The sequence below is a fragment of the Bison bison genome, unplaced genomic scaffold (assembly GCF_000754665.1).
Source record: "Bison bison bison isolate TAMUID 2011002044 unplaced genomic scaffold, Bison_UMD1.0 scf7180017864341, whole genome shotgun sequence".
Classification (NCBI taxonomy): Eukaryota; Metazoa; Chordata; class Mammalia; order Artiodactyla; family Bovidae; genus Bison; species Bison bison.
The window spans coordinates 8158478-8181700 of NW_011494913.1; the positions used below are offsets into that span (position 1 = coordinate 8158478).

The 23223-nt window shown below is 39.9% G+C and overlaps 1 protein-coding gene across 4 annotated transcripts in view; it reads right to left on the minus strand.

The window, feature by feature from the left end:
- Window positions 1-23223, minus strand: part of COG2 (component of oligomeric golgi complex 2) — a 42777-nt gene that overhangs the window by 14168 nt on the left and 5386 nt on the right. For 2 of the 4 annotated variants that reach the window (XM_010854503.1, XM_010854504.1), the window contains exons 2-10: window positions 18829-18990; window positions 17660-17725; window positions 13632-13712; window positions 11750-11853; window positions 10125-10233; window positions 8915-9094; window positions 7153-7277; window positions 4172-4298; window positions 342-481 (exon numbers count right to left, since the gene is read on the minus strand). In XM_010854503.1, the coding sequence (XP_010852805.1) occupies window positions 342-481; window positions 4172-4298; window positions 7153-7277; window positions 8915-9094; window positions 10125-10233; window positions 11750-11853; window positions 13632-13712; window positions 17660-17725; window positions 18829-18990 (1094 nt within the window). Of the gene's footprint in view, window positions 1-341; window positions 482-4171; window positions 4299-7152; window positions 7278-8914; window positions 9095-10124; window positions 10234-11749; window positions 11856-13631; window positions 13713-17659; window positions 17726-18828; window positions 18991-23223 lie in introns of those variants that run through there. The other 2 variants (XM_010854505.1, XM_010854506.1) reach the window with 2 other exon arrangements.

Genomic DNA, 23223 nt, shown 5'->3' on the forward strand with positions numbered 1-23223 from the left:
AAGTGATGAACGAGGAAAATGGAGAGGAAGAGCTGCTGGGTGACCCTCTTCGTGGCGAATGGAGACATAGCACCTGGGAATGGAGCTGGACCTGGTCTCGCTCCCTTGGAGTCTAGCGTTCTCAGCGTGCTAATGACAGAAGAGTAGAGCTTAATCCTTTTGTCGTATAAGCCAGAACTTGGGCAATCATGATACTTCCTGCGCCTTTCTGCTTTAAGTTGTTTCCCGAGGAATAATATGATGATCTCCAGGAAGGAGCTGTGAGATGGAGTTCAGTCCATCTGAACTGGTGTTCACATTCTATTTCAGAAGGGTGGAGGTGATGGGAATAAATTACTGACCTTATTTGAAAATAAACAGGCAAGTTCCACTTATTATTGAAGCTGTGATAGGCAGGATGTGCTCTTAATCTTTTTACACTGGCCTGTGATCCACATTGCCGTTCAAATGTTCTTACAAAATCCATACTTATGGTATATTTCTAAAATAAGAACAAACAGGTGGAATTTTCATTTTAAGTAAACTAACCAGAATCGGGATTATATACTGAAAAATGGAAATCAAGATAAAGATCAATACACAGAATCATAGGTTTAAAGATCTCATTAGGACCTTGCAGGATCTTCCTTTGAAGATCCCCACACTGAGCAACGCCCAAAGTGGTTCTATGACTTGTTCAAGGTCTTGGGTGGCGAGCCCATCGAGACGCCCAGGTATTCCAAGGCCAGTGGTCTTCAAGTGACAGTGCTCGCTCATCTCCCAGGGCCCCAACTGCCCAGGAGCCACAAGAGACCATGGATTAGGTGGGACAATTTCAATGCCTTTCGAGAAGAAGTAGAAACTTTAAAAAAAGGAAAGAGAGGGGGGAAGAAAAGGAAAGAAATTACTCAAACCATGTGAGTAATTACATCATTTTTATAGATGGGACAGCATGAAGACTGACAAGGGGAATCCAGCAACACCACTAAGAGCAGCAGGTAACACTTACTTAACATGTATCATCTGGACACAGTGCTTACAATTGTATTGTTTAATTTAATCCAGAAAACTACACCACTAGGTTAACTGCTTTTATTATCATCTCCTATAGAGATAACACTTCCTCTTCTGCTCAGGCTCAGAGGGAATTTACTCAGAAACAAAGCAAGGAAATAGAGGAACCAGAAGCCCTGTCAGTCAGCAGTGCAAAACTGTAGCCGCAACATCCTTTGGCAAGGGCTCTAAATCCCCATGCTCTAGGGAGAACACTGCAGGATTTCCCATGTACTTCTCACTTAAGAGAAGCTCTATTCTGGGTCACCAAACCAATCACCTAAATATGATGTCTGTGGTTACATGGGAACTGTAGTACAGTAAACACTACTATAGTGTTAAATTCCTTTCAGCTGGTTTTGAGCTGCTGCTGCTGCTAAGTCGCGTCAGCCGTGTCCGACTCTGTGCGACCCCATAGACGGCAGCCCACCAGGCTCCCCCGTCCCTGGGATTCTCCAGGCAAGAACACTGGAGTGGGTTGCCACTTCCTTCCCCAGTGCATGAAAGTGAAAAGTGAAAGTGAAGTCGCTCAGTCGTGTCTGACTCTTAGCTACACTTACTGAATTCCCTAAGTGTGGTCTAGATGTGAGGAGCTGAGACAAAGAAAAATATTACTCATCCCCTTTGGGAAAAACTACACCCTTGCATATAATGGATGTTAAAGGAATGCAAAAATACTTCTCTCTTCTCAAAAGCATGTCCCATTAACACTGAAAACTGAAAGCATTTCTTGCAAGAAATGTAACCACGAACATTAAGTATTGGTTTAGAATTCTAAAGGCAACATTTCATCAGAAAGCTTCACTTCTGAGCTGAAAAATCTCGAGCCTAACATGATCAATATGATTCTCTAAAGAGGGATGTAAAGGGTCTAAATTGCTAATGCTTAAGACCATTACTTCATTCTGCTTATGGTATCTATTTTTAAAAGCCCTACTTTATTTATTTATAAAGGTCTATTTTATAGTCACAAAACTCAGTGTCACACAACTTGTTGAAAATCATATTACTTAATTATATGGTTCAACACACTGTAACAAGGGCCAAGAGAACAGATAAGTGGTATTTCTGGGATAATAAAGTTCCAAATTTGGTTTCTTACCTGTTGTGAAGTTATTAGGCCCAGGCTCACCACACTCAACTTCTGCCTCTCTACACTTTAAAAATTAGTAAGCAAAGCAACCAAGCACAATTAGAAAAAGAGGCAAATAGAGCTTCTAGAAATGAAAATAATGATAAATTTGAAACAGGTGAAAAGGAATTTTAGACACAACTGAAGAACGGATTCTTGAACTAGAAGAAAAGTCTCAAGAAATTACCCAGAATGTAGCACAAAGAGATGAAAAATAAAAAAGTAAATTCAGGATAATTAATCAAGAGTTCTAAAAGCAAATGATAAAGGAATGAGACAGAAGCACAATTGAGTTAATGAATAAAAATGATATAGAAACGATTTAAAAAACCACCAGTCCTCAGATTCAGAAAACCCAACAAATCTTAAATTCAGCAAATAAAAAGAAGTCCACACTAGATATATCATAATGAAACAGCACACCAGTCACTGGGGAAATTTTAACAGGAGCCAGGGGAAAAAGCCATCTTAACTCCCAAGAAACAACAGCAACTACTCCTTTCAAGTGACCAAGTTCAAAGTGCAGAGAATTCTACTTCCAGCAAAACTACCTTTCAAACATAAAAGGTATAACGTTATTTTCAAACAAATATTAACTGAGGGTTTATCATAAAAAAGTGAAATTTATTATCAACAGAAATTCGTAACAGATGAATTTCAGGAGGAAGGAAAATGATCCAAGAGAAAAGGTGTAACATCCAAGAAGGAACAATAAGCAAAGGAAATGATAAACATGTGGGATAATTTTGAGAGGAGGATGATGGCCACGTTAAAGCAATAAAAATAATGCCCAACTTGGGGGCATAAAAATATTAAAACAGAAATAAGACCCTGATATATACTATGGAAGGGCATGGTTGGCATCTAAGATCCTGTGCTGTTTGGGAGGCTGAAGAACACCAGTAACTTTAAATTCTGTTAAATAACCACTAAGGTTACTTAATACACAAATAAATAGAGGGCAGAACTTCCAAATTAGTAGAGGGGTAAAAGAGAATCAATGAGAAAAACAAATTTCCCAAAGTGCAAAATACAAAGAAGGTGGAAAAGAAAAAAAAAAAGAAGAGGAAAGGAAAAGAAGGAAGAAAAATGGGACAAATAGGAAGAAATGAAAAAACCGCAAATATATCAATCACTACGATCATTGTAAATTTAATAAATTACCTAATTATAAGACAAAGATTGTCACACTGAATAAAAGAATAAAAAAACAAAAATCAAAATCCAGAGCAGGAAGAGGAGAGGCACCAAGAGGCTGAGCAACAGGGAACGGAGCAGGAGAGCACGGCAGACTCAGGCCACTTGGCCTAGAGTCTTCATTCTTCTCCAGGACACTGCATAACATCTTTAAAAGCGGAAAGTTAACATATGGGTTTACTTTTGATCTATCAACCACGAAGTCCTTTAAATAAAAAACATGATTTTTTTTTTAAAAAAGAAATATGAAGGCCTCCTAATCTTTCAGATTACAGAGGAAATTTTTATACTACGTTAATAATTATAATATTAATTATATAAATCTCTACAGTTGTTTTCGATGAAAATCAAGTTTGTAGAACTCTGCTATATCACTTTGAAGGAAAACAAGAAGTAGTAATTGGATATAATATATACTGACCCTAATATATACTACAATCCAATTACTACTTCTTGTTTTCCTTCGAAGTGATATAGCAGAGTTCTACAAACTTGATTTTTCATCAAAAACAACTGTAGAGATTTGTTTTCAATGGTCCTTAAGATCTTTTTTAAAATTTAGATAAAAAACATCCATATCTAGTCATAATTGCTTCTCGACTGAATTCTACCTTACATTCTAAAAAATATTCTTAGTCCCCCAAATATCAGAGACTATGACTTGAATAAAACAATGTGTGTATTTTTAAGGTAAATGCTGGCTCCGCAACTCAGATTGTGATTTTCAATAAACCACAGAACCAAGACTATGCGAAAAAGACATGATTATCTTAACACTGTCAAGAGTCCAGACAACAGAGGGGAAGGTACCTGGTGAAATGCATCAGGATCCCCAGGATTAAACAGCGATGGTAATTTTTCTTCTAATCCTCGTACTATTTCTGGCCAGACAGAATTCACCAAAAAATCATAGCCGGGAACAGTATTGCCCTTTTCACTGTAAGGTAAGAGAAAAATTTCAGTCAAATACAGCAGAAACATATACTTACAAAAAGCAAAATTCCATGGTGGTGTTTTATTAAAATAAAAGTTCCTCAGCCTAAAATTTACTTCAATCTTTTAAAAACAACTATATTTGTCAATTATTTTGTTTTTAGGCCCAAACTTCTATCTCACTCCTGATCTCATTCTCACCTAGAACCTGATACATCCCCTGTGTCCTGACTCCTACAATTATCACAGAGCAGACAGCTGGGGTCAAGGATAAAGGAAAACTGTGCGGACTTGCCCTGGCGCAGTCTTCTCCCCTAAAATGGGCTGCCATGTTTATACACTACCCTGAAAAAGCAGCAATCTAATACCACAAGAAAAGCAATCTTTGCATTCAACCTGAACACCACTCAACGCTAAAACACTGTAAATCACACTGATTTACCAGTTACTAACAGCTTTGTGACTCAGCTATCTCTGATTATCTTCAGGTCTAATGTTGTATGACTATTTCATGTAAAATCTGGATTACAAATCTTAATACAAAAACACTGATAATATTCATGGTTTTCATATGCACATGCTTTATTTTGCATTGTCAGCAAAAAGGCCAAATTCTGAGTTTCTAATTCACACACTTAGGTGAGAGAGAACACTGAGATAAAATCATGCTCTCAGGAGCCACAGCACCTGAGTTCAAATCTCGGGTCATTTAACTTCTCTGTGTTTTGGTTTCCTCATCTTTAAAATCATACGGCCATTATATGGAGTGAGATTTGTGAAGCATTTAGGGTGGTGTACGGTTTGTAAAGCATTTAGCACTGACTAGCATATGGTAGTTAGCAGTGTTATGCTAACTTATGCTATTAGCAGTGTTAAATGCATAGCACATAAATAAAAGGTGGGCTCCGTAGGCTTCTCTGAACTTAAAGATCTGTGAGTACCTTTAGGCAGCATCATCTTACTGACCTACCCACTCTGCTCATTGCTAACATGCTCTATATTAAGGTGATTTTCTTTATATTCAATGAGGGAAAGGAGATGCCTATGTCCCACATACCCAATTCTACGTATCATATCATATACTTTTAATCACAATAAGAACTAGCTCTAATAAGGCATAGGAAGAGAGAACGAAATTGAAGATTTTATAATACAAATGCACTAATATGAGCAACAATGAATTCCAAGATCACCTCATTTCCAAACTAAATATACAATTAAAGCCTCAAAAAGGAAATTTAAATATGCAAGACCAACAATTAGAAAAGCTAATTTAAGTTCTCTGGAAAATAACTCCTGAACATCATTGGTGTTGCCGGGTATACAGAGCACCCAAAGGCAGATGCTGAGCAAGGGAGGGTCCAGGGCAACAAGACGATGGGGAGTGAAGCAAAGGCAGATGACCTACCAAGGTACAGTCTAGACACTCAAATTTCTGAGCTTTCTACATGAGTTCTGCCACACTGAAAACTGTGGAAAAGAACAAACATGTGAGGCATGAAACTTGACATTTCAGGACCAAGACTAGGCTTGTGAAATCTAATGATAGGTTGTTTCATTACTGTGGCCTCTTTAATTTCACATGATGACTTCTATTAAATTCTTACCCCCAATCCAACTAAATCTTCATGATTATTAAAAAGTGGCAAAACAAGCCTTCATCTGAAATCATCTAGTGGAAACAGAGAGGGTACTTCACAGTCAATCAGCACATTTATTCCCCAGGTTTCTCCTTTCAAAGAAAAAAATCTTAAGACTAAAAATAATTTTTACTCCATGAAGAAAGGGACTTTATTTGCCTTTCTAATGCTTCAAACTGACTGAGTGTTTCATTTCACAAACACTGGATAGCTGCTGTCTTAAGACACTGTGCCAAGGGTGGGGAGTATGGGTTGTGCAGGATGGGAGCAAGCTGTTAAGATGGAAATTGGTCCTCAACAGAAGTGAAAGCAGCTTGCAATCGCCTGAAGAGAGCAGGATTAAAGCTAGACTTCAGGACGAAAGGTGGTCTCTTGAAGGAAGTGGCATCTGAGTTGGGGCTTCACACAGAATGACAGATCAACAAAAAGAAAGGGAAAGGCAGAGGACTCTGAGGAAAAACACAGGCCTGCCCAACGTGTGCCGGGGACCAGCGGAGCAAGGGAAGCCCACAGAGTGCCGCACGCAAGGGCCGCGTGTGCCGCGTCAGGGGCCTGGGCTTTCCCCGCTAAGCAACAACAAGGCACTAGGACTTAGGAAGAAGGCAGTGCCTAAAGATCAGAACTGTGGGTAAATGTGACAGCTGAAGGGCAGAGGGAAAGGCTGAGAAGGGAGAGGGTGGAGGTAGGGAGAGGAGGTGGGCAGATCCCGTTATTCTGGATAAAACTATGACAAACGCCTGGATCAGGCCAGTGGTGATGGTGAAAGGCAGTCAGGTATTTATGAAACAAAGCTAAAAGTGTGGAAATCAGGCAAGAGGAGGGAATACTAAAGATGACTTTAACCACAATTAATATAAAACTTGTTGAATTAAACTGAATTGATATTTATAAACAGATTACAACATTAGAATAATGTAAGGAAACCAACTTTTATTTCACATGTAATTAGGAAAAAGTATAGAAAAGGGGAAAAGTATGGGTTGTGAATTGAGAACAATGTTCCCTTCACCTCCGCCCTACTCATTACAGTTTCCTTCTAAGATGATGACCTTCTGGGGCGATGACCCACGCCCACCTCACAGTGCCATGCTAACAGTTCACCAGGGGAGTGCACAGGGCCCCGACCCACAAATCACCAGGGGAGTGCACAGGACCCCGACCCCAGCGAGGCAGCAGCGATCAGCAGGCACAAGTTCTAAGCACAGCTGCTTAAACTACCTTGAGATGGCTCCTCCTGTGACCTCTCGAAGAAGGCGGCAGTGATGGGGAACGAACTCCAAGAGTTTATCATACATGAGCTGGAGATCACTCAGATGACTATCAACAATCTGCTCTAGGATCACCTATTAAATGAACAGCATTTTTTAAAAAGCATCTAAAAGAGAGATATGAATTACACATTACAGGAAAAATAGAGAAAACCTCAAAAGTATGCTTCCTCATGCCTCCTCCTCCCCAGCTAACATGTTTTCTAACAGTAACAGCTATACTCAGAACTCGTTTCAGGATTTGGAAGCACAGCTCTGACCCAGGGGAGACACAGGCTGGGTGAGAGACTGGCCTGAAGCTGGAAAGCCAAGCACATTTGCCTCCTCCCCTCCCGAGATTGAAAACAAAATAAAACGACAATTTCCCATGACAACAGCCCCTCCCTGTACTGACCTCGGCCTTTTCTTCTACCATAATTTAGATCAGGAGAAGGTGTGAGACAGAGAAAGATGGAAATATATATTTTATTTTACTTTATTATTTTATCTTTTGTGTTAAGGTTGAGAGTCAAGAGGTTAATGACAAGATAAGCATATGAATTAAAAAAATTAAAATGTGGCCTTGGTTTATTTAATATGCCACTGAAACATCAAATGTTTCTCTAATTTAGCACATTAGGTTCAGTTCAATGAAAAACAAAGGCATAAGTTATTAACGATTTTCACTTACTGATAAAGAAATAAAGTAGGTAATTTGTCTTGTTCATTCTTATCAAGTTAGATATGAAATATAATAGGATAGGAAGAGAGGAAACTGACAGATCATTTATTTTTAGTAACAAAAGCTGAAAGGACTACTGAAGTTAATCCTTACATTTCATTTTTATCAATGAGATTCAATTTCCCCCATTTATAAATGGGAGACTTTCACCCCAAAGTCATGGTGAACAGGGCTGTGGGCCTACTGCACAGAAGGAGCACCCACACGGACAGCGGACTGAAGGGAGTCTGCCGACACCGAGGATGCGCCTGTGACTTTTATCAGTTTGAACCAGATGAAGCTGCCGTTTTTGTGAGTCAGAAAATGTTGAGTATTGGCAACTTCATATGGTACAGTCTATATTCTGGCTGCTCAAAGGCAGAATATGCTTACTTTCCAAAGTTTAACTGTATCCTTGTAGATGAAGGACACTGGACTTAGGGTATATGCTGCTCATTTGCCTATGAAAGTCCTGCATCAGTGACTATTTCCTCCCTCCCACCTTCCTGGCTAAAAGACTCCTCAGTATTCGAGACTTAGAGCACGTCTCTGTGAAGACAGCCTTCGGCAGACTCCCACGCTCAGGGTCTCAGCAGGCCCCTTGCCAGGAGCCGCAGCACTGGTGTCTGCTTACGTGTTCCCTTTTACCCACTAGGCCGGGAGGTAAAGATTCATTTTAAGAATTTAGTGGCAAACAATGTACATAGCATAAAACTGACCTAAAAACGTTTTGATACATTCCTTCTCCCTAGGCAAGACCCTCCTCCTACTAAATTAACATGATCCCTGGGCTACAGCATCAGAAAAAACACTTGAGAAGGTGCCTGACTCCTGCATGCTGGTTGTAACCACCAGGGACCAACCTTTTCTTACAACTGATGGTACTACAGTAACTGAGAATCTTTACAGAAAGGCCTCGAAACTACCCCTTACACCCAGTAAAGCATCCAAGACAGAGCAGATGCTCTATGAACACCTGCTGAATGAAGGCGTTAGTCGTCAGTACACAAACCTCGTCTACGTATGGTTTCACGAGGACTTGACCAACTAACGCCTCTGCATCCCGGGTCTTGTCAATTGTGGCGTAAGTGCGTAAGCAGTGCCGAATGATATCGACACTGGAAGTCTGAAGACCTTCTAATAGGAGGCCTTCCAGTGACTGCTGTAACATGGCTGTAATACCAGCTATACGCTGCAAGAAAGACAGGTTAAAAAGCTCCAGTTGTAATAATTTCTAAAGATCCAAACACACACATAATACATTTCTTATTCCAACAGAAGATATGTAAAATTAAATATTAACATTTTCTGGAGAGTAACAATGAATCTCTCCTCCTCCTCATATCTCTTTGTAAGTTAATCTTTGCTGTATCAAAGGAGGATCTAAATAGCACTTCAGAATGAGGTTCTTTTAAGCTACAGAGTAAATCTGACAAACATCATGATTCTAAAGTCCAGTCAAGAGTTTTGGATAAATTAATTCTGACTAAATCATATAGTGTGTCAAGTTACATGAAATTTACAATTAATTTTACCCTTATAATTCAGAGAATATGCCTGTGTCTTTACACAAAATCTATAATGTGCAACACTTAGGAGGCAGGAGCCTAAAAAACAAAAACTGAAAGAGAAAATTCAAAGCTAGTTTCAAAATCCTGCAGATCAACAACTGTCAGAACAACACAGGCACACCCTGGCAGTCCTGCAGGCGTGGCTTTAGGCCATCACAATGAACTGACTGCTATCACAATAAAGCCAGTTATGGGGGCTTCTGGGATTCTCAGCAGATATTAAGGGGATGTTTATACTGTACTACATACAGGATACTGAGTTTGCCAAAGCATTATGTGTAAAAAAAAAAAAACAAGATACAGACCTTAATTAATTAAAAACTGCTTTATTGCTAAAAAACGTAATCATCGTGTGAACCTTCACTAGGCTACAATCATTCTGCTGGTGGAGGTTTGAAATACTGTGAAAACTACCAGAATGAGATACAGAGATAACAGCGCTTGAAGTGAGCAAGTGCTGTTAAAAGGGTACTAGCATGGTGATAGCAGAGCTGCAATAAACCATCCATTTTCTTAAAAAAAGAAGTGCAATACCTGTGAAACACCATGAATCTAAGGGCAATAAAACAAGGTCTGCCTGTACCAGGTAAACTCAAAATTATTTAGCAAATTCCTAAATACTAAAGCGTGAAAATCTCAAACAACACTTACTGGTCTTATTTTGTCCAAAAGAGGCAAGCCTTTGCTTTGAACAGCATGAAACTGTAACTGATTAAATTCTGTGGCAATTCTCTCCAAAATTTGTCCAGTCAAAAGCGGGCTAGTGGAGACAATGAAAAAGAGTTAATTCCTAAAGGTTTTTAATTCCCAAGAATATATCACATGATCAGCAATCCTGATGCTTTCACTGTGCTTTGCCATAGCCCCCTTGCTATAAGGTAGAAGCTGTAGCATCCTTTGTGCCACGAGCTTCTACAGCATGTTCTAGGACAGCGGAAAACTATAATAGTTAAGCATAAGCCCCTGACACTGCCAGGCCGACCACAGGGCCCAGCCGAGAAGCAAGAGCGGCCAGGCCAGTCTGGGTGTTTGCATCTCCTCCCCAGGCTCTCCCGCTCAGGGCCTTCTTCATTTTTAACTTCCCTTCCCTCTCTAGCTCTACCCTGTTATTTACATTACACTGCCCTGGTTGTCTCTCCTCTACAACTCAAAGTTGCTGATCTGAATTTTTAAAAAGTCCTCAAAGGTGATTCTGAGCAAGAAACAGCATACTATCTACTACATTAAACATGGAATATCACAAAGGAACAGTATTACAGAAAAAGTCATTGTGATGCATTTCTATCAAAGGAAGAGTAGGAATGGACAAAACTGGAAAGAAAACAGGAAGGCAGGTACAGTGGATGTCGAGTGAGGATAAGCTGGCAGGAGCTGCCAAGGCAGCTGAGGGCAAGAGACTTGGAACAGCTGGAGACAAACAGCTCCCCTGGATGGGTCAGAAGGGATGACCCATCAAATGGGGTCACAAACAGTCGAACATGACTGACCAACTGAACTGAACTGAGGGCTTACTACTACATGCCAGGTGTGGGCTGACGGTATCTCAGTGTTGACAACCCTGCCAGAGGAGTTCCCATTAGCCTTCCACTGTCAATGACCCCAGGACTGGAGTTCCACGGCTCAGGCCGCCCCGTGGAATATACAGCACACATCTGTCCATGGCACCACGGTGCTTCCCATGGTGCTGGTATGAGCTGCTCATTTTCTGAGTCACTCACCTACCTGGCTGATTTAAAATTCAGACTAGAAAGATAAGACAGTTGCAGTATGTAACAAAGAAAATGGTCATCCTTTTCTAATTTCACAAGCTTTTTTCTTCTTGTTGACAAATGTTAACTAAACGTGCCTATCCTGTTTCTTAATGATGTAATCCTAGGGTAGGACACTTAAGTGGCAATACTCTGGGCATTACTCTGGTCTAAATGACTTTAGGAAAGAGGAAAGCTATTTCATATCTTGAAGATCAACAAAATTTTGCCAGTGCTTCTATAAAGCAATTCCAAAGATAAAATTCTTGCAATAAAAGCACACTCCTCTGATTCCCTGTGAAGTGATGTATTGGAACTGTGGCCCATAACCATAAAGGCTTTGTAAGGATGTATCATAAACTTTACCATCTCACACCCTCCACTTTCCACAAGCTACACTCAAAAACACTGAACCATAGACTTGGCTTTTCTCCTTTTTCAGAAATGAATTTTAACTACAAAAAAAAAAAAAATTAGGCTAGATGTGAAGTATTAATTTATGTAATATTTAGTAAAGAAAATACTTACCTGCTTGCTTCTAGTGCAGATGTTTCTTTAGAATGTTGAGAATTTAAGATTTTTTCAATTTTCTCAACTGATCGAATAACCTGTATAAGCCGCAACACACATATCTATAAAATAATAATTAAGGGAAAAAAAGTTATCACGACACTTAATCTTAATCATCTTATTTCCCCATTCTAAATACAGGGAAATACAAAGCAAAAAGTCAACTTAGGGTATGTAGGGCATTCTATATTTTGAATACTTCTACATAAAACTGAATTCCCAAGGATGCAAATCTTAATTTTAGGTGTCAAGAAGCACATTTTCAATATTCTACTACAAGTTTATAGTTAAAAAAAGAAGAAAACTAGACTTCTTGTTTTCTCATTTCCCACACTTTTATTCCTTTCTTTTCCTATCTTAAATGAACCTCTCTATGGGTACTACATTTATTTTCTTATGACCCTTTTTCATGTTGTAACTGTAGCTTCTGATCACCTTTATCCTATTTACATGTATATGACACAATTATATGCTTAAGCATCAATTCATTAACAACATTATTACACAACATTATCAAAGAAGTTGAGCATTATAAAAAAATCCCATCCTTAAAAAAACAGAAAGATATAAAGTCACTCATTAAACAAATAGTTACCAGAACCTACTGTACAGCACAGGGAATTCTATTCAATGCTCTGTGGTGACCTAAATGGGAAAGAAATCTGAAAATGAGGGGATATATGTGTATGTATAACTGATTCACTTTGCTGTACAGCAGAAACTAAAACATTATAAAGCAACTATACTCCAATAAAAATTGATTAAAAAAAAGACAAATTAAAATATGTAAACAGTTACTGAGCACCTATTGGACACCAGACATTGTTCCAGACGGGGAGGACACAAGGGAATGGAACAGGCGGAGTTCCTGCTCTCACAGAGCTGACAACCTTTCTAGAAAGGCACTACATGCTTGAAATCTCTGGACAAAAGCTGATAATTGTCTCAAATTCTAACCCTATTATATCCAATATTAATGGATATAATATATACTATATATTATTATAATATATATAATGGACATATAATATTATAATGTATTATTATATCCATTAAAGTCAGAAAATAAAATCAAAACATAAGACTGCTAAAAATTAAAAGTAGTGCATGCAGAGGTACAGTTAAGAAGCGGAAGCAAAAGAAGTAAACGTGGCAGAATGAGAGAGCAACACACCAGTCTCTCAACCTGCAGCACAACATTCCAAGAGCTGGCCTTACAGGCCTACTTGCTCCCTAATCACTAAAATTTGAATATCTTCTTTACAAGGGTACTGAGAAATTAGTTTTATGCCTGTTAAACTGTAAAATGCTTCACTGATACCATTATTACGGTTTCTTATTCTGGAAAAATTGAGGAATGCTAATTTTGTGTCCATTTGGGTACCTCTAAAATTCCGCTTTATTTCAAATAGTTAACATGACATTATAAGCACAGAAACAGTTTTCGGAGAAAAAAGAAAAAAGGTTCATATGGTGAGTTGAGAAGACATGAGGCTTTCAGCTGGCATGTCGCATAAGAAATCTGTATTTAAAACTTTTAATGCTATCATTAATGAAGCACGAGAAGAATATGCAACATTGTCTTTTTCTTCAGTTAGTTACCACACCATTCTTGTTAATAGAACTTTAATCAGCCAAGGAATGAGAAGACCTGGGCCCCAGCTCTGGCTGAACCCCTCAGGAGCCTGGCTGAACGCTGATCCCTAAAGAGAAAGGAAGATCCCACACTCCTCTCTGCAAAGCCACCAAGAGGAGTCCATCACACTGCATCCGTGAAAGTGCCGTTAGCTCCCAGGTGCCACTGTAAGCCCATGTTTAACAGTCTGACACTCAAGGATACCTTTTTTTTCCTAATGTCCTCTTGTTTAGACAGTCGTTCATCTACTGCCCGAATTCCTTCACTGACAGATGACCGAAGACTCTTTAAAAGAATAAAGAAAACGTATTACACAAATTGTTTTGTGGCATTACGAAACTTATACATTAAATTCCATGTAACTTAATTATCTTGGGGCCAGTATTATGTAGATATTGACAAAAATACATAATATCAAATACAACTGGTGCTGAGGGTACTCATGATTTGAGGGCAAAATGACATATAAAGCCACGATCACAGAGGACTAATGGCCAAAAGAATAACAATATTGGGTTGGCAAAAAAGTTAGTTTACTTTTTACCATAAGATGGCTCTAGTAGTGCTTGGCTGTCTTTAATTTCATTAGAAATAATTTTGTAAGACTGTATTGTGACAGCTGTCATATCAGTGTGCATTAAAAAAAAAAAAAGACTACTGAATTTTTGTGTAGTCATTTTAATATTAAAGGGCAAAAAAAAATAAACATTTTCTGCGTATTATGTTTTATTATTTCAAGAAAGGTAAAAATACAACTGAAATGCAAAGTAAGATTTGTGCAGTGTATGGAGAAGGTGCTCTGACTGACTGAAGTGTCAAAATGCCTTGCAAAGTTCTGTGCTGGAGACTTCTAACTGGATAGATTTCGCCACGGTTGAAATGACCAGTTGAAGTTGACAGCAATCAAATTGAGACCTTAACTGAGAACAATCAATATTATACCATGCAGGAGATGGCCAACATACTCAAAATATTCAAATCAACTGTTGAACACCATTTGTACCAGCTTGGTTATGTGAATCGTTTTGATATTTGGGTTCCACATAACTGAAGCGAAAAAAGAACCTTCTTGACCATATTTCCACAGGTAATTCTCTACTTAAACATAACAAAAATGTTTAATTTTTAAAACAAATTGTGACAGGAGAGAGAAAAGGGGATTGCTGTTGTTCTTCAGTTGCTCAGCTGCGTCCGTCTTTGCAATCGCGTGGACTGCAGCATGCCAAGCTTCCCTGTCCTTCACTGTCTCCCAGAGTTTGCTCAAACTCATGTCCATTGAGTCGATGATGCCATCCAACCATCTCATCCTCTGTGGATACTGTACAATTATGTGGAATGGAAGAGCTCGTGGGGCAAGCAAAATGAACCACCACAATCATATGTAAGGCTGCTCTTCATCCAAAAGTAATGCTGTGTATATGGTGGGATTGGAAGGGAATTCTCTATTATGAGCTCCTTCTGGAAAACCAAATGATTAATTCTAACAAGTACTTGCTCCCAATTAGACAAACTGAAGGCAGCACTAGACGAAAAGCATCTGGAATTAGTCAACAGAAAACGCATCAGCTTGCATCAGGATAACTCAAGACCAGGTTTCTTTGATGACCAGGCAAAAACTGTTACAGCTTGGCTGGGAAGTTCTGGTTCATCCGCCATAGTCACCAGACACTGCACCTTCATATTTCCACTTCTTTTGGTCTTTACAAAATTCTCTTAATGGAAAATTTTCAATTCCCTGGAAGACCATAAAAGACACCTGCAACAGTTCTTTGCTCAAAAATATAAAAAGTTTTGGGAAGATGGAATTATGAAGCTGCCTGAGAAAAACGCCAGAAGGTAGTGGAGCAAAACTGTGAATACACTGTTCAGTAAAGTTCTTGGTGAAAATGAAAACTGTGTCTTTTATTTTTACTTAAAAACCAGTGGAACTTGCTAGCCAACCCAATACATATACAATCACCGTCAAACGTGGTCAGAGAACAGAATCATCTGAATCAAAGAATCAGGAAAATCTGGCACAGGGGATGGAACTCGAGTCTGACTTGGAGAGCCTGTGGAAGCCGATGGAGGAGGGGAGGAGTCGCTAGAAGACAGAGGCTGGAGAGGCACGGCTGACAGGGCACAGGCGGGGCTGGCGGGCGCACCCGCGTGCCCAGCAGCTGCGTTTTGGACAGAAGTAGAAATAATCGGGTGGGGGGATGATTTAGGAGAATTTTAGACTAGATTCTATCAGGAACTAAACAATCCTTAAGCACTGATACGTCACAATGCCATGCTGTTCGAAGGATATTACGAATCAAGGAGTAAGGAACAGAATGGCCAGGAAAAGGCAGCTCATAGGTGGAGAAACATGTCCAGAAGCTAATAAATTAAACAAAATATGAAGAATCAGGCCAAAACAAAGGTAAAAGAAACGATTAGAATAAACTAGACATGGCACCCACTCCAGCACTCTTGCCTGGAGGATCCCATGGACAGAGGAGCCTGGCAGGCTACAGTCCATGGGGTCGCAAGAGTCAGACACGACTTAGTGACTACACCACCACCACCAGACAAATCACAAAAATTTTATAAAAAGTGAATTAATTCATTCAACAAACATGAAATGTCTACTAACTGTCAGCCAATGAGGATACAACGATGAATTAGATAGAAACAGTCTTATCCCTCAGTGATCTTAGAATCTCAGAGAAGCTTCTTGAGTTGAGATTAAAAAGGCAGGTGAGGTCTATGGTTGATGAGGAGAAGGATGGTTATAAAGACAGCTGCAGAGTAAGGGATGGGAGGTGGTGCTGGCAGCTGGCAGTGTAGGACATGAGCCTGAACGCATGAGAGCAGTCGAGGGAGTTCAAGAACAGGTCAGCAGAGTGGAGACAGTTCAGAGGAAGAGTGGAGGGTTAATAAAGGACGGAGCTCAGGAAATGTCATGGCTACACGTTGGGAGAAGTAAGAGGAGTCCTGAAAAGGAGGCAGGAAGGCCATGCAGAGGCTGGTGTGGAATCCAGCAGCAGACCAAAAACTTCTTTCTCTTCCATTCCAACAAAAGGCACTTTAATAAGCTTTGTAAAATTCAAACAAGACACAAACTTTCAAACAATCTGCTAGTTCAAGGCATAGCTCACAACTTAACCTCTTGTACGAATTTTTTCTTGCCTACCCTCCTCCGGACTTGTCAGCCCTGACATTCCCATTGTCCTGCACTTCCTACAGCTTTTATCTAAGCAGAACCTCTGAACTACGCTATCTACTGAGAGCCTTGCATGTGCCAGGTGCTGTCTGGAGGCAAGGAGCATAAGGCCACTTGGTCTGGCGTGCTCCAGTGCTGACACACGCGGAAGTGACGGTGCCGTCTTCACCGCTAAGGTGGAGTGGAGGGCCAGGTGCCAGCACAGCCTAGAGGGTGAGGCGGACAGGGCGGCACAGCTTTCTGTCGGAGGTGATGCCAAAACTCCCCCTCCACTGTTCACCCGGATGAAGTCCTTGTTCTCAGGGCTTAGAGGCAGACAGTTCCATTCCCAAGGGAGAGGTTTTCTCAGAGAAACTAAGTATTACATGACATTTATTTTATCCTTCAGTTACATCAGGGTTAAATGGCTGGTATAAACTGGTCCACGAATCTAACTACATATAAAATACTGTCTGAGAAAACACTTGTGAAATGACAAACTCTAAACTGTAAGTAAGGCAGTTCTAGGCTGGAGCCCACCTACACATGGGGAAGGTGGTATCAGCAAGTTTAAATCGGAAACACCCTCTCCTCCCCCGACGTTCAAAGTGTCTACTCTTGAGAATTTGCCATCTTCAAACCAAATGTGTTCTTAGGTTGTAATAGCACATGCAAATCATTTACACTTTAAAAGTATTATACTATAATCATGGAACATTAAAAAACACCAACGACAACAATCACAACAATCTAACAGATTAATAAAAGAATTCCTGGAGAAGGCAAACAGTGTAATATGCCTCACGGTAGATTGTTTACTGTTACTTGGGGACTGGACGGAGGAGCCTGGTGGGCTGCAGTCCATGGGGTCGCTACAAGTCGGACACGACTAGGCGACTTCACTTTCACTTTTCACTTTCATGCGTTGGAGAAGGAAATGGCAACCCACTCCAGTGTTCTTGCCTGGAGAATCCCGGGGACGGGGGAGCCTGGTGGGCTGCCGTCTCTGGGGCCGCACAGAGTCGGACACGACTGAAGCGACTCAGCATAGCATTTGGGGACTTACCAGCACCTCTTCTCGTAACTGTCCCAAAGGCACAGAAAGCTGACTGAGGGCCTTGTCCATACCAACCTGAAGGCAAAATCACGTTGGCACAAACACATCAGGGCCAGGATTAACAGGGAAGCCTGTGCTTAATGATCACAGCAGCATTAGACTTAGGTTATTCTTTCTGTACAATTATATGCTGCTAGTAACTACATAACAAAAATGTTACTTTGCCATAAATATTGCTCATTGAATGTGAGAAACCTGTTGATATATAAGAACTATAAAAATAAGGAAAGTCATAATAAATCAAAAATTTCTATGCACAATTTGTCTTTGGATGAAATTTTTTAAATGACTTAAAAAACTAACAGGAAAAATAGCTATCTCTGTTGTTTATGATATGAAAGTCTGATGGACTACATCTCTCCTAAGCATTATTACAACCCTTCAGAAAAATCCAAGTTAAATAGTATGGAAATAAAATTTTCAGGGTTTCTAATCCTACTGGAACATTTATCTTAGTGGTGTATTTCCCAAAAGCAAATATGGCTCATTATTCTCAAGCTTCTTGAAATTCCCATACAGAGGGCTATTTTCCATACCTCTTTTGACAAACAGACTTAAAAACAAAATATGAACAAGACTTTCACAACTATGAAAACTCAAGTATTTCTAAACAACTTTTCCAAGTAATTGACACGCTTCTTATAAACAATTCCTATATTTTTATAAAATGTATAAAAATAGGCTTCTTAATGATCAATACTGGCCAATGTTTTCTCAACCTATCTCTGGCTAGCACATGTACCTGAAAGTAAATTAAACATTTCCTTAAGAGGAGTTGGTATCTGCTCTGGGAAATTAGTCTAAACTGGTGAGATTTCATGGTAATCAATTAGCAACTAACAGAAACAAACACTCTTGGTACTGCTATCCTTTACTTTTCACCACTTCTTAATAAGTCATTCAAAAAACAATCAAACTAACAACAAGAAAATGTATGCAGAAAGTTTAGTTCCTTTATTAATAAGATTAGCAACCCCTTCAAATTTCTGGGGGAAAAAAATAACTAAAAGGTTTCTAAAAAGACTCATAGCTGTTAAGAATAAACATGACTGAGAAAAAAGGTGTGCAGTACATGTGTAAATACACTGACAGGTAGGAAGTGTGGATTTCAAGTTTACCAGGTTAGTTGACAGGTTGACAAAGTCTGCGTAGTCCTTGTTGATGAGCTCAACCATGGCTGTTTTAAGTAGCTTGTAGTAGAGCTCCAGGTCATCTCTGAGTGCTTCCAGCTGGACTCGCTTCCGACAGTCAGACACAAAGTGATCGACATCAAAGTCTTCCTGAAAATAAAACCAGAAAAAAAGAATTATTGCAACAATATCACGTTACATATAAAAATAAAAGGAGAGAGAATAACAGAGAAGCACCATTCTGTTCATTTGAAAGGTTAACTGCTGTCAGGATAAAGCACTTGAAAACACACAGGACGTAAAGCTGCTGGCACACCATCAAGGTGCCAAGAGGGAGGCCCTGGCCCACAGCATGCTCTCCTGCTGCCTAAATCCTGACAGGCGTCCATTTGTCTTTAACTGCACACGTTAAATAGGCTCTTCTCAAGACACAAATAGTTGCTTTTCCCTTGAGTTTTAAAAGTAACAAATATTCACTGTGACAATTTCAACCTATAAATAAAGCCATCCCTCAGCATCCATAGGGGCCTGTTTACAGGACCTCCAAGGACACCAAAATCTAGTATGTCCTAGTCTCTGATATAAAATGGCACAGTATTATATACGCTTTACATCATCTCCAGATTACATAATACCTAATAAAATGTAAATGTTATATAGATAATTGAAAATACTACGTAAAGAGTTGCCAACTATTTGTTGCCGCAAATTCAAATTTTGTGCTTTGAAACTTCCTGGAATTTTTTTCCCAAATATTTTCACTGTGAGGATTGATGAGGTAACATCCATCACACAGTTACAAATTTCCTTTTCTTGCTATGATAAATTTTAAGATTTACTCTCTTAAACTCTCAAATATACTGTACAGTATTATTGACTATAGTCACCATGCTTCACACCGCATCCCCACGACCTATGTAACTAACTAACCAGCAGTCTGTACCATCTGACCCCTCACCCGTTTCGTCCATTCCCCAACCCCTGCTCTGGCAACCAGCCATGTGTTCTCAGTACCTTTGAGTTAACTTTTGTTTTAGTTTTAGATCTCACATAAACGTGAGGCCATGGCCATCTCTCCCTAACTTACGTCATGCAGCATGAATGCCCTCAAGGTCCATCCACGTTGCCACAAATGGCCAGATTTCTTTCTTTTTAAAAATATTTGTATTTACTATTTTTGGTTGTGCTGCATCTTCATTGTTGCGTGCGGGCTTTCTAGTTGTGGTGAGCAGGGGCTACTCTGCGTTGCGGTTTGCAGACTTCTCATTGAGGTGGTTTCTCTTGTTGTGGGCAATGGACGCTAGAGCACAGGTGCAGCAGCTGTGGCTCAGAGGCTTATCTGCCCTGTGGCATGTTGAATCTTCCCGGACCAGGGCTCAAATCTGCGTCCCCCGCATTGGCAGGCAGATTCTTAGCCATTGTACTGTTGTAGAAACCAGTAATCGAGAAACCAAGCACCACACTCGCAGAGTTGGAGAACTCACGTTTATTACGCCAGCAGGCCCCGAGCAGTTGACACTCTAAGCTCTGAGCCCCAAACAAAGGGGTCCCAGAGTTCTTATAGACAGACCACAGTGGGCAACACTAGCTCGTTTAAACCAAATAGGCTGGTTTAAACTTAGCAGTTTCATGCGCACGAGAACAGCAGTCAAGATGGGGAGGGGGATGCCTGACCTTTACACAGATAGGCATGATTAAGCAGGTTTACAGGGGCTGGGGAATTGCAAAGAGCAGGACAAGGGTGGTGAGATAAGCTCCAGTTCCTAGTATTTTAAGTCCCTAGTTTCTGAGACTACATGACCTATGTGATCCAGACTTTGCAAGGAGCAAGCTGAGTTACAGAGGCAGAATGAGCAGGAGGTTATGTAAAATTTTAACTTTTCCTTTTCAGTACCACCAGAGGAGTCTAGATTTCTTTCTTTTTCATGGCTGAATAATATTCCTCTGTGTGTGTGTGTGTGTGTGGTGTGTGTATATCATGGTTTCTTTATCTATTCATCTATCGATGGATACTAAGCCTGCTTCCATGTCTTGACTATTACAAATCATAGTACAGTGAACACTGGGGACCTACAAGTGTAAGCCTCACTGGCCACCAAAGCCAGGTGACCTAGAGTTGTCTCTGGGCAGCAACTGCAGACATCAGGGCACCAGACCAGTAAACAAGTTCTTTTCTAGGAGATACTGTCCAGCTGGAATGAGGCAGAAAGAGCAAAGACAGCTCCTGCCAGCCTCCAAGCCCCCAGAGACTGTTAAATTAGAGGCCGGCCCCTCAGGCTGATGCTTTAAGATAAACAAGCCTCTTTCACAGAAAGTCTGGGCCCTTTTCAGCTGCTGTCCCTGTGCCAGGCCCCAGGAGGGTGACCAAGTTCATGCTGCCCTTCAAAAGCTGTTTCTCAGATGATGAGCCTGGTGGGTCTTTCAGGTGCCCAAAGGTAGATGTTTGGGGGCTCATCTCCCAGGTAAAAGTCTTTAAAGGAGGGGTGCCAAGCTTAGGGTTCTGACCCTTCACTTCCCAGGGAGCAGCTGGGGATGGGAGCTTCCTTCCGATTGTGGGTCACCATGCTGGGAGTGGGGTGGATAGCGAGCCCAGTCTCAGCCTCTCCTCTCCACTTTGATGTGGGCTGTTTGCCAGGTGTGCAGGAATTGCTCAGAGGAGGAAACTATGCCATGTGTAGCTACTGATTGCGTGTGTCCGTGGGAGGAGGTAAGTGTTGTAGGGTCCTCCTTGAATGAAAACCTTGACCTTTTTCCATGTTCACACGCACACGCACAGACACACACACACACACAGAATCTTAATAAACTTTTCTAAGCTATTTTTCTCCTTTTACATATAACTTCAATGTCTTTTCATAATACATATTAATTGGTATTGACATTTTATATGGATGTTGAGTATTCAACTGAACAGAATCATTATGCCCTATTTCCCTTTATAACATTCTGATGCCCCTGGTAGGCACACAGGCATATAGACAGCAAATTACTGTCTACTTATGACTTCGGTACTAACTGAGCTGTTTAGTTATCAAGTATCAGGTATGATGATTCCCAAACTTGTTAAGGCCACTTATACTTGTCACCAAAATTACATAATTTTATTAAACATTGTGTAAACCAACAAAATATAAGTACAAAATGATAACTGTTTTCATGAAAACTAAGGCAGGTGCTTTGCAAAGACCTGATACTGAGAAACTGATAAGCCAATTTTTGCTGAAATATATTAAATATACGAGATGACCATGAACCAGGTAGTACTGTGGGAAGGAGGATCACATACATCTTGAAGGATTCTATACCAGATTCTCTGCAAATGCCTTAGGGTTCTCATTCAACTTAAAGTACAACAAAACAATCTAATTCGCAGACACGTTTTCAGAGAAAAGAGTTTCATGCCACATCAATGTAGAACAAATGTACAAATATGTAAGGACAACATGCACCATTCCATAAGAGTACTTATGTAAACTGGCTTTCTTAACTAATCAGCCAAACACCTGCTATAATAGTGTCAGATAAGAGATTTCTTACCAAACTATCATTTCACAGCCACCTAGTGAAAAACCAACTGTTTCTTTTACTTCTTGAGACTACCTCAGATAACACCTTAGACTCACAGTTACACAACAATCACAGAAAGAATGTAGGGGCAGGACTCAGCCTGACATCTTGGCCTTGGTGCTGACCAGCCATATGACTCTATGCAGAGCACTCGGCTTGTTACTTTGAAAGTATGAACTTCAAATGGATGAAGTTCAGATCTGAACTTCATGATGGCATTCTAAATCATATAACTTGAGCTCTAACAAATGCTATTAGGCAATATCAGTGCTCAATTTGACATTTATATATTTGTTCTTGGATAAACAAATGCTGCACTACACAAGAGAAAATGACTTAGAACATCTATGAATATTGGATCAGGCAGCTTTTGCTACGAGAGAAAACAACTTCAGACTCACAGTGGCAGGTAGTAACTGCCACATTTCATTTACCAGAAAGTCTCACTTTATACTGTAGATTTACTAAACATCCAGCAATTGGTATTATTATCTAGAAAATATCCACATGGAAGAGAATGAATTTAGATACCAACCTCACACTATACACAAAAATTTAACTCAAGATAGATTAAAAGACAAATAGAGCTAAAACAATAAAACTCTAAGAAGAAAAGAGGTGAAAATCTGTGTGACCTTGAATTAGGCAGTCATTGACAGAAAAAGCATCAAGATAAAAGATAAACTGAACTCAATCAAAATTAAACCTTGTGTGTCAAAACACATTATTTAAAAGGTGAAAAGACAACCCAGTGAATGGGAGAAAATATTTGCAAATCATGTATCTGACAAGGGTCTAATATCCGGGGTATAAAAA